The following is a 12,013-nucleotide window of genomic DNA, read 5'->3' as shown; positions in this document are numbered from 1 at the left end:
TGTTAGGGCTCTGAGATCTCACTGCCAAGGGCATGGGTTCAATCCCTGATCTGGGAACTAAATCCCACAAGCTGTGTGGTATAGCCAAATAACGCAACCAAAAAGACTCAAATGGACGCATTTAGGAAAGGTGCAAAGAAGATTTTGGCATGCTTACAGGCTGAGGAGGGAGTTATCCAGAAGGACTTGAAGACCCCTGGGAGACAGAATACTGGGGGTTCTAGATGTGTGAGTGTGAAGTATCTGTGAATGTGAAGGTGAAAGCGTGTCCTTTTATAGAAACATGCAGGGTGGCGTGGGGTTGGCAAACCTGGAGGACGAGGGGTAGGAAGTCTCTGAGTTCCCCCGTGCCACAGAGGGGAGTCCTGTGCGGAGAGGAAGGGGCCTAGAGACAAGGCATGGAAGTCTGAAACACCAGCTGTGAGGAGCAGAACAGGAAGTAGATAAACATATCTCCGGTGACTCGGGGCCCAGCTGGCCACGGTTACATTCTGCGATCTCCACGAGTGATTATGGTGTTCTCTTCAGCAGTGCTCAGAGGACTGAGGAGGAGGAGAGGGGATTGCCCAGTGGATTCTGGGTGGAGGGTTGATGGAGCATAGCTGCTGGATTATAGAATGGTCAGCGATGGATATCCAGGCAGGGCAAGAGTACAAGTAGGAAGGAAACTAGTATTTGTTGGTTGTTTCAGTCCGTAAATATATTGAACACCTCTCATGCGCCAGGCACTATTTTTTTGGGGGGCGGGGGGGTGGCTGTGCTGGGTGTTTGTTGCGGCTCATGGGCTCTTCACTGTGGTTCTTGGGCTTAGCTGCTCCATGGCGTATGGGATCTTAGTTCCCCAGTGCAGGGATCAAGCCTGTGTACCAGTGGTTAAGATCGAACCACTGTACCAGTGGTTAAGAAGTACCCAGGGAAGTACTTGGAAAGTACCCAGGATGTCGGGAGTATGTTGCTGTTCAGTCGCTAAGTTATGTCCCACTCTTTGCGGCCACGTGGACTGCAGTACGCCAGGCTTCCCTGTCCTTCACCATCTCCTGGAGTTTGCTAAAACTCATGTCCATTGAGTCAGTAATGCCATCCAACCATCTCATCCTCTGTCATCCCCTTCTCCTCTTGCCCCCAACCTTTCCAAGCATCAGTCTTTTCCAGTGAGTCGGCTCTTTGCATCAGGTGGCCAAAGTATTGGAGCTTCAGCATCAGTCCTTCCAGTGAGTATTCAGGGATGATTTCCTTTAGGATTGGCTGGTCAGATCTCCTTGCTGTCACCAGCACCAGTTTGAAAGCATCAATTCTTCAGTGCTCAACCTTCCTTATGGTCTGACTCTCACATCTATACATGACTACTGGAAAAACCATAGCTTTGACTATATGGACCTTTGTTGGCAAACTGCAGAAGATAAATCCCAGCCCCCACGGATCTTATAGTGACCAGAGTCAGACATTTAAAAAGTAAAATACGTAGCACTTCAGAGGCGGTCAGTGTCATGAAGAAAAATCAAGCAGGGAAGAGAGTAGGGGATCCTGGGGGCAGGGCTAGGAAGTGGTCATGGAAGGCCTCTCTGAGATGGTGATGTTTGATCAAAGACCTTGGCACAGGGAACAGCATAAGCAAAGGCCCCAAGGCAGGTTTAGACTTGGCAGTAGTCCAGGAGTAGCCTGTATTCCAGCATGGCTGGAACAGAGTAAGGAAGAAATCATGGCAGACTGCCAGCGTGGGTGTGGGGTTGCGTGGATTCACAGATGTTCACTGGGTGAACATTGGCCTCTACTGGGCAACAGAATACCCGTCAGTGGATTGTGAGTGGCAGAGAGGCATTATCTGATTTATGTCTTCGAAGCATCACTCTTCTATGTCAAGGCACTGACTTACAATCTTAAGATATAGTTAACCTTATTTAATCAACATAAAGTTGCCCCTCGAGTTTGGTGTTATTATCTCTATCTCTTTATTTTTGTCTTTACTGACAAGGAAACTGAGGCTCAGAGAGGTTAAGTAACTTTGCCGAGGTCACTCAGCTGGTGAGTGGCAGAGCTTGGATTTAATCCTAGGTTTTTCTGATCCCAAAGGGCATACAACTAGGAGAAAAGGGAACTCTTGAAAGACAAGTTCCAGTGATGCTGAAAAGTTGCTGGAAGTAGGAAGAAGAGTGATGAAATAGACCAGAGAGTCAGACATCCGATGGCAGGTTCTGCAGGGGAAGTGAGCGTCAGCAGTGTGATCTGAGGGAGAAGGCAATGGCACCCCACTCCAGTACTCTTGCCTGGAAAATCCCATGGACGGAGGAGCCTGGTAGGCTGCAGTCCATGGGGTCGCTAAGAGTTGGACACGACTGAGTGACTTCACTTTCACTTTTCACTTTCATGCATTGGAGAAGGAAATGGCAACCCACTCCAGAGTTCTTTCCTGGAGAATCCCAGGGACGGGGGAGCCTGACGGGCTGCTGTCTGTGGGGTTGCAGAGTCGGACATGACTGAAGTGACTTAGCAGTGTGGTCTGAGGACTCCCTATCTCCTAGGAGAACAGGGTAGCCAAGCCAGTCTGGAGAGAACGATGGAGGGTGTGATTTGGGCAAGTGGTGGTTGAGGTGCTGGCAGGAGATGATGGAAAGGTTCAGTGGGTCCAGAAAGAAGAGTTTGAGAGATGGGGACCTAGAATTTTCCTGTTGTGATTATGGTTGAAGCTACAGAGATCGATGTGCTCTCAGAGAGAACTGAGAAGAGAGCTAGGAAAAGTTCTTCCCTGTTGGAGTAAGAAGAGGGAGGGAGAGGGGAGAGGAGTAGGCGGAAGAGAGAGGGAGAGAAAGAGATGAGTGAAAATCTGGCAGTATTGCAGGGCCGCAGAGACCAGGAAGTGGAGAGGCTGGGGGAGGGGAGGGTCGAACCTGAGGCGGGTGCAGCAGCAGGCACGTGGGATCACCCGCAGGGTAGTGAACCAGCTGCAAGAGTAGAGCTGTGGGTGCTGATGGACAGAGACCTCGAGGCCCCGGGGCTCAAGAAGGGAGCAGAGTCCAGTGTGCAGTCAGGGCCCGGTGCAGAGAAGGTAGGAGGTTCCAGAGAGGATGGTGAAAAAGGTATTCTTGGAAAGATGAAAACTCACTTCGTTTGGAAATAAACATGTTTACGTCTGTCTTGGGTCATTTCTGCCTCGGGTTGAAAAGGAGGATTCCACCAGCACAGAGCAGGAGCCACATCTCCCAGAGTAAATCAGGCCTGAAATGGACCCGCCAGGGGAGCCGAGTCCAGTGGCCGCTCCCAGGGGGGAAGTGGGCAGATCTGTTTCTGTCTTGATCTTGGAGACCAAACACTGATTTCAGTTCCTCCCCCACCCCGCACCGCTTCTGATATCTTTACCTTTCCGTTGAATAACACCCATTTTTATACTGGTAAAGTAACTTTTTTTTTCCTGCCCTTTCTGAAAGTAAAACAGCTTGGTGAGATGGCTTTCGTCCTTATCGGTTTCCATATAGATAGAGAGGCTTATTTTGTAGCAGCATTTGTTTCTAGCCTTAGGGTTAGGCCACTGTTTCCTTTCACATGAAGGTGACTTTGTGTTTTGGTTTTGTTTTTTTTTTTGAGAGCAAGAATCTTGCCTAAGTCCAGTTCTCATGATTAAATCCAAAACAATTCCTTTTCATGTTGCGCTTCCATGGCACATTTTCAGCTGATGCTTTTTCCTTTTATTTTGCTGGCTTTTCAAATATTTTTATCCTTTAACCTGTTCTAATATGGAAAATTTCAAGCAGAGGTGGAGAGAACAGTAAATGACAGGCCAGTGTGGTCAATTCTATCTTTAAACATTTATCAACAGGCTGCCATTTTTTTGTCTTGTTTCCTTCCCTTGTGTTGTTTTTATATCATTATTAATTTATTTATTTTGGCCACATCACGTGGCTTGTGTGATCTTAGTTCCCTGACCAGGGATCGAACCCGTGCCCCCTGGCATTGGGAATGCAGAGTCTTAACCACTGGACTACCAGGGAAGTGGTTCAGGATGGAGGGGACCCATGTATACCTATGGCTGATTCATGTTGATGTATGGCAAAAAACCACAACATTGGAATTATCCTCCAGTTTCCTGTAGTATTTGAAAGGAAACCTTAGATTCAAATGATTGTTTAAGAAGAAAAATACGCAGAACGGGTCACTGTTCCACATCTGCTTGCTGTGACATGCATGCAGCTCTGCAGGTGTGTATTCCAGGGGCCCTATTTTACGAGTGAATGAGGAGGTGCCCCTCTTGGAGGTCATGTCCCCTTAAGCCTAGGAGAAAGCGTGGCTCCTCAACCCTGCTGTAGGTGTCCACCCGCCCTTCCCTGGCTCCTGCCAGCAGCCTGTGTCTTAACTGGAACCTCTCTGGTGCGGGACACACTTTGGGACCTGAGGCCTCCGTGTCAGATAAGCTGAATAAGCTCTAGAGAACCAGGAAAACCCACAGTGAAGGAGGAGACCCCGAGAGTAAGCAAACACTGACCAGCAAAGATCAGCTCAGGAACAGGCATCGAAACCCCCTCAGTGTCCACGTCTTGTTTTTGGTGAACAGCTAGGATTTGGTAGCGTCCTCTTCATCTCTGTTGATCTGCGGCACCTTTAAGTGGCCGGAGCGAATCGAAAGGATGCCTTCCTCCTACTGTGTTTTCTTGGAAACATGCCTTCTCGCTCTCCCTGGTGCACTCAGCTTCTGGGCTGCATTGGCGGCGCTGGGTTATAATTGCTGCTGGTCTGTTTCAGGAGGGTGAGGGCTAGGCACCCTCATTTCCTGTCTCTTGCATCAGTCTGTTTGTGAGAGTGTACCGAGAGGTGATTAATGGGGACGATCACCATGTGCTTACCAACTGAAAGTTCCTCCTGTTTCCTGAAATGCTCTTGGTTTTAATGAATTGTTTGTTTGCTGCCCACAGACCACATGTGGTGTGTACGCCTCTGTTGTTGTGAACACTGGTCCACCTTCATGTGGGAGCTGGGCCTGCAAAGCAAAGTCAACACACGATAAGGCTTGAAAGGGTTTCCTTCATCTGAGAATCCCAGCTGACCTGGGGAATTAGACAGCTGTCTGCCACCATAAGCAGGGCCTGTATCCAGAGTCACATCACAGCATTTGCCGTCCTCAACCCTAGCTTTGAAGTTTTGTGGGCAGCATGGCTGATAGCCTGTGGGGTCCCAATGGCTGGAAACACCTCATTGCTGTGTAGTCTCATGCCTAGGATTTCAGCTCTGTTACAGTACTGCTGGGTCAGTGGCCTCCAGCCACCCCGTGGACTCTGGATTGTCCTTGTGATCTGTGCCCAGGAGAAATTCTGTCATTCAGATGACAGCAAATATTGGCTTGGCCAGACAGTTCGTTTGGGTTTTTCTGTACCATCAAGTGGACAAATCTGAACAATCTTTTCAGCCAACCCAATATTAAAACGACTTGAAGGAAAAACTGTGTTTCCTATTTCAAAGGTAATGCCTACTTTTGTAGAAATTTGGGGAAATGTGGAAAAGGTGGAGAAGTCGTTTATATTTTCAACAAAGATAACTTACAATTTAGCGCTTTTTTTGACCTTTCCGTCTTTTTTTTTTTTTTTAACACACATAGGTGTTTTTTTTTTCTTCTCAGCTGCATTAATACTCTAGGTACAATGTTATTTTTTTCTCCTGAACATATATAGTTATAAGCCCTTATAACTTTATAAGCCCTTTTAGAAGCTTTAAGAATCTCCCTGCAATTCAGGAGACCTGGGTTCAATTGCTGGATTGGGAAGACCCCCTGGAGAAGGGAATGACTACCCTCTCCAGTGTTCTTGTCGAGAATTCTATGGACAGGGGAGCCTGGCGGACTACAGTCCATGGGATTGCAAAGAGGTGGACCTGACTGAGCGACTTTAGAAGTCTTAATTTTCTGCCAAGTGGACATTCCATAATTTAACCACATCCCTGAACAGTTAGGTCATCTGTGATGCTACTGTGAAGATCTTTGTACAGAAAGCATTTTATATACTTTGTGTTGTTTTTAAACCAGACTTTATAGACATGGAATTAATGGATCAAAGGGGATCAAGAAGAAAACATTCAAAGGCTCTAAAGTCATCATATTGCTGCCCCATTTACCATCCAGTCAAATTCTCATCAACAGCAAAACTGCTTCTTAAGCCACAGTTTTGCTTTCCCAATGGAAATATCTAGCACCACGCCAGGTATCTGACCCAGAGATGGTTTGGGTTTAGAAGTCCTTAACGTGTCAGATAGTGATACTGTGACCCCTTGTCCACTGTGGGTTGTCGCTGTGCTTCCTTATATGTCCAGCCTCCAAGTCACAGGCATGTTTTCTGAGAGCAGTTCCATCCTGCCCTCAGCCCCCTCTCCAATCTCAGCAACGGACCTAAGAGCTTGCATGAGTGATGCGTGCGTGCGTGCGTGCGTGTGTACGTGTGTACTTAGTCATTAAGTCGTGTCCAACTCTTGTGTAACCCCAAGGACTGTAGCTCACCAGGCTCCTCTGTCCATGGGATTATCCCAGCAATAATACTCAAGTGGGTTGCCATGCTCTCCTCCAGGGAGTCTTCCCCACCCAGGAGTTGAGCCTGCATCTCCTGAATTGCAGGTGGATTCTTTACGGCTGAGCCACCAGGGAAGCCCCTGCCCCCCCGCCCCCACCAGCCCCGCTCCCAAGAGCCTACATTAGTGTTTTTGTGTGAGTTTTCTAAAGTGCCTTCACCTACATTTTATCGTGTAGATAAATTTATTGGTCCATCTTGTGAGCTGGTCCTAGGAACTCTAGAAATCTTGACATTTTACAGTCTGTCTGACAATGCCTTTGTTGTTCTTTTGCACAGATCCAGTCCTGCAGGTTCCAACACACGTGGAAGAGTAAGTGTTCTGATTTGCTGCACACTTCCCTTTGATTCATTTTCTGTTTTACTCTGTTTATGAAGCTAGTTGCTGGGAGCACATGTATACATCGATATTAATATTAAGTAGAATGAGAACAAATGACTCATGGGTACTTTGAAAGAAGCCTGTGTTGGGAAAAGGGTGGTCAGTTCCTTGATGGGTGAGGTGGGGAGGCAAGGGTGTTAAAAAGGCTTCTTTGAGATGTAATTTAAGGTGAGTTTTGAGCTTAAGCTTCCAGAGTTCTCAAAAGGGCCCAGGCGTCTTTGGATCTCTGCCCCATTCTCTGTGCAAAACTGTGGAGAGGAAACAAGAAAATGACTTGTTATTAGAGTGTGTGTGTTGGAGTAAAAGTTCGGATGGCATCTCTTAGAGCCTCAAATGATGCTCTAAACTGGGGAGAGAAAAGATTCAGCCAGGGGTTTCTGCATGACTAGTCATCATTCAGTGGTTAGCAGGTTAGCGTCACAGAAGAGCACCTTGAACCTGCTTCCTGAGAAGCAGCTGGTGAGAACCTAACCCATCCCCTTGGCAGCTTCTTTCTCAAGTCAAGCTTTTATTGCCTCCTAAAAATAAATGTTTGTGGAACACCAAAGACACATTTGTTCTCCCTGTTTAGGTGCCATGCCATGCTATTAAACATTAATTGTTGCGGTCCTGTATGCAGCTGACTTGGAAACTGAAAAGCAGGCTTGCTGGGTCCTTTTCCCCTATTGTACCTTTAGCCAGCGTGCTTTGACCAAATGATGATTTACTCCTCTGTGGTTTTGGACTAGTTTTCCACTGCAGGTTGGTTTGTTTTTTTTTTCCCACGCCAAGTATAGTATAGACCAGGGGTCCCCAGCCTCTGAGACCTAATGCCTGATGATCTGAGGTGGAGCTGATGTAATAATAATAGAAATAAAGTGCACGATAAATGGAATACACTTGAATCATCCTGAACCACACCCTCCCCCCTCCCCACCACCCCACCATCCATGGAAAAATTGTCACCTGCAGAACTGGTCCCTGGTACCAAAAAAACGTTGGGGACCGTTGGAGATTACCAGAAGGATTTTTTATTATCTGTGGCTAAGATGAAAAAGAAGTGGATGGAATTGTTTTATACACACACACACACACACACACACACACACACACACACACCCCTACACACCCCTTGCTACACACACACACACACACACACCCCTTGCCACACACACACACACACACCCCTTGCTACACACACACACACACACACCCCTTGCTACACACACACCCACACACCCACACCCCTTGCTACACACACACACACACACACACACACACACACGCGCGCGCGCGCACACACACACACACACACACACACACCCCTTGCTACCAATCGTGGTTTTGCCTGGCTTTGGTATTTTATTCTGTGCCCTGGGCTGTAATCTGTCACTAATACTTACTGCTTGACCTGCAGGCCTGCCTTCCTCCCAGATCCCAATGACGGCAGCTTGTACACGCTTGGGGGCAAGAACAATGAAGGCCTGACGGTGAGTGTATTGAGCTTCTTGGTGCTCCGGAGGTTCTAGTCCTCTGTTTTCAACTGCAGCTGTACATCAGGATCATCTGAGAACTTACAAAAGATTCTGGGATACTGAATTAGGGGGTCCAGCCTGGGCAAAAGTGTCTTTTTCACAGCTCCCTCGATGAGCTTTTAAATGTATAGCCCAGAGTTCAAAAACACTGACCTATCCTAGCAGTTTCTCAGGGCTCAGCCAGCACACTGGAAGGATGTGAAATTCCTTCAGGAACAGGACTCACTTTATCTAGTGATTATTATTATTATCATTAAAAAAATTTTTTTTGGCCACCTGGCATGCAAGATCTTAGTTCTCTGACCAGGGACTGAACCCATGCCCGCTGCAGTGGAAGTGCAGTCTCAACCTCTGGACCACCAGGGAAGTCCCTAACGTGAGCGATTCTTAACTGGGGGGAGGAGTGTAGTTTGCAACACTGTGCAATCCCTCAGTAGACATCCCCTGGGTGGGGGTGGGGGGTTATATTCCATTGCTGCCTCCATTTGAGAACAGACCTTAAGGTTCACAACCTTAGCTGCACATTGTAATAACCTGGCGATCTCTAAAAAATACTGTCTAGGTCCCAATCCCAAAGTCCCCATTTGATTGACCTAGGTCATCAGGACTTTTTTAAAAAAGCTCCCGAGAAAGGGAGTGGGCCCACACATATGGTCATCTCCACAGCAGAGGTGTGGAAACTCTGCCCAGAGAGGTGAAGGAATGTGCCCAAGGCCAAAGCACCAGGTGGAGGGGGTGCTCCATGAACCCCCACCTTCCAGAGGCTGCTCTTGCCACCAGCCGCAAACCACTTGGTGTGGTTTAGCAGCTCCAAGAACATGGTTTCCAGCCTGGGCCTCGAATCAGAAGGCCGAGGTGGCCGCACTCAGCCTGACCCTGCAGACTGCAAAACAGTCCAGACTGAAAACCTTGCAACAACATCCTAATACTGAGAAACATCTGGAAGAACCCCGTTGGGACAGCCTCTCCAGGGCGTGTTTTTTCTGCTAACGCTTAGGTTAAACACTGGGATGACAGGAAAATCTGCATTATTGGTTCCTGAAAATTCTGTTGACTTTGCTTTCTTGGCAAGAAAGGTGACAGTTGTCATGAGGCAGGTATCCAGGGGATGGTTTCAAGAACACAGAATGTTCCAAAAATAAAGTGTTCTGAAACAAACTCGAACCCAAAGAGCTTGTCAGATGTCAGCTGTCAACTCTGAAGGATCGGTTTTTATGATGAAATGCAGTTGAAACATGCGGACTGCTCTGAGTTTCTTTTCCTAGCACCTACCATAACTTCCTTTTAATACCAAAAAGCCCAGTCTTCTTCTCTTTTTCAGTAGGAGAATTCGTTGCTAGAGAAAACACCAAAACTTCTCTTCCTTCCCCAAACTCCTGTGTTGCCCGCAGAGTGACGGCTGCTCCTCTCCCTCGAGGCCACCTTTCAGGGTAGTCTCCTGGTTGACTCCCACTCTGAGGAGTGTTTTCTGCTTCCGTCTAAGCAGCTCTGGGATAATTTTCCAAGACAGGGCAACTCTCCCTCCTCCCCCCCAACCCCCAACCCTTAGGATTTCAAAGATTGTGTCGTTCTGTCCTTATTTGTGTGTCTTTTCAGAAAAGGTCAAAGAGCCCCAGAAGGGCTCTGGACTAGAGACTTGCAGGGGGCATGTCACGTAAAAGAACCAGTGTGTCCGGCACCGAGGACCTGGAAGCCTAGGCTCCCTGCACACCTGCCCACAGTGTGCAGGGAGCCTAGGGTGCCTCCTTCTCCTTGGTTTCCAGTTAGGAAAACCCCACGTACCACCTCTTTTTAGCAGAATTGGGTAACACAAACAGACTGCAGTGAAGTTGTAATCATTGCACAAGACCTTGTTAACTTTTTTTTTTGCTTTGCTTTTTTTTTTTTTCCCCTTTGGTTTGTTTTAAAGAAACTTCCCTTTACGATCCCTGAGTTGGTGCAGGCATCTCCGTGCCGAAGTTCAGATGGCATTCTCTACATGGGTAAGAGTTCCTGTTGCTGATCCCTTTTGGAAGCGAATGCCACAATCTGGGAAGGTGGCGGGTCTGAGAGAGAGGAGATGTGTGTATAGACACTCCTCTACCCACCCTTCTGGGGAAGGCCTTTCTTGCCTCGGTTGGGCTGGTTCAGGCCAGGATTAGCTGACCAATTAAGAAAGGGTTACCCCTACCGCCACACTTGGGAGCAGACCTAACACCATTAATATGGTTACTCATTTAACAAGCTTTTAGCTGCTGTGTTGACCTACCCCTGCGATTTACAGATTGCAACATACCCAGAAGCAACTGGATGAAATTTAAAGTGAATTACAATAGTCTGAGCCAAGAAAGGGAAGCCAGGCTCTGCCTATTAATTATAGGGCTTTCTTAGTATTTCCTGCTATCAGAATATTGGATAAAAACAGCACTTAACAGCTTGCTTAGATAAGCCTCCTTCATACCTACAGGGGTCACGTCTTTCAAAGCATCAGATCAGCTGCTTTTCTTTGACCAGGTTGCTGCCAAAATGTCAATAAAAATGCATTTGTGACACAAAGGAGAGCTGTATTTATCTTGAAAGCATAGTAGTAATAATATCCTGTATTTATAAAGCAGCTTTCTTTCTGAGGAACTGAAAGTGCTTACGGCCTATTCATGCCTTGGGAGCTTTTTATGTGTGTTTCTGGGTCTCAAGCACAGGCCCTGGCTGGATTTTAAGTCTTTGTCTAAGGAAACTGGGGCTCTTCTTTCCACACCTTCAGAATGAGGAAGCCCCTGGCCAGGGATTCAGGGGAAGTGATCAACACAGGCTTTCTCTGTGCTCTGAGCCGTGCTCGGGCCCCTCTGAACATCTTCTCACCATCTGTAATCACTGTTGTCTGGCTGATCTTCCAGCTCTGACCAACAATTCATCACTTAGGGTGCATGTAAGTTGTGGCAGTTGCCCCGACCCATCCATTAAAGTGGTAGTTGGGTCACGCAGACTGTCACAGTCCTTATAGTAACCAGAAGGGTGCCCGGGCCATTCAGAAAGGGATCCTGGCCACAGCTGTCGGGTGTGATGTTTTGTCTCCATCTTCAGATCTTTTTCATATTAAGATTTGTCACTGGGAGCAGGAAGTTAGGATCGTGGACACGTTTCCGACATGTAGACTGGCCCGTATGCTCCCTGTGTTAGAATTAGGCGTAGCTTTAGCAGCTTCACGTGCCCTGTGAGCTTGCTGGCATCTCGGTACTTGGCTTCCAAAAGTCCCTTGAAGTAGGAAGCATGGCCGATGAGGCAGGAAGACACGAGTGAGCAGAGAGAAGACTTGTCTTTGGGAGACAGGCCTTATGAAACAGAAGCGTGCACATCACAGTGAAGGTGTTGACCTTCAGGCAGGAGCTGTGTTTATCTTGAAATCATAGTGGAAATAATACCCTGTATTGGGCTTCCCTGGTGGTTCAGTGGTAAAGAATCCGCCTGCTAACGCAGGAGACACAGGTTCCCTCCCTGATCCGGGAAGATCCCACCTGCCTCGGAGTCACTAATCCCGAGCACCACAACTATTGAGCCTGTGCTCTAGAGTCCGGGAGCTGCAACTGCTGAAGCCTGTGTGC

At 47.7% G+C, this 12,013-nt stretch overlaps 1 protein-coding gene and 1 non-coding gene across 2 annotated transcripts in view; one reads left to right on the top strand and one right to left on the bottom strand.

The window, feature by feature from the left end:
- The window catches only part of ERN1 (endoplasmic reticulum to nucleus signaling 1), an 83,548-nt gene that overhangs the window by 39,848 nt on the left and 31,687 nt on the right, over positions 1–12,013 (top strand). The window contains exons 3-5 of the mRNA XM_027974337.2: positions 6,819–6,852; positions 8,318–8,390; positions 10,345–10,417. Of these exons, the coding sequence (XP_027830138.1) occupies positions 6,819–6,852; positions 8,318–8,390; positions 10,345–10,417 (180 nt within the window). The remainder of the gene's footprint in view (positions 1–6,818; positions 6,853–8,317; positions 8,391–10,344; positions 10,418–12,013) is intronic.
- Positions 3,910–3,983, bottom strand: TRNAG-CCC (transfer RNA glycine (anticodon CCC)). Its single transcript has one exon. It is a non-coding gene; the product is annotated as a tRNA-Gly (tRNA).

This window comes from Ovis aries, chromosome 11, assembly GCF_016772045.2.
Source record: "Ovis aries strain OAR_USU_Benz2616 breed Rambouillet chromosome 11, ARS-UI_Ramb_v3.0, whole genome shotgun sequence".
Taxonomy (NCBI): domain Eukaryota; kingdom Metazoa; phylum Chordata; class Mammalia; order Artiodactyla; family Bovidae; genus Ovis; species Ovis aries.
Note: the sequence above shows the minus strand (reverse complement) of the source record. Positions and strands in the feature narration are given on the sequence as shown.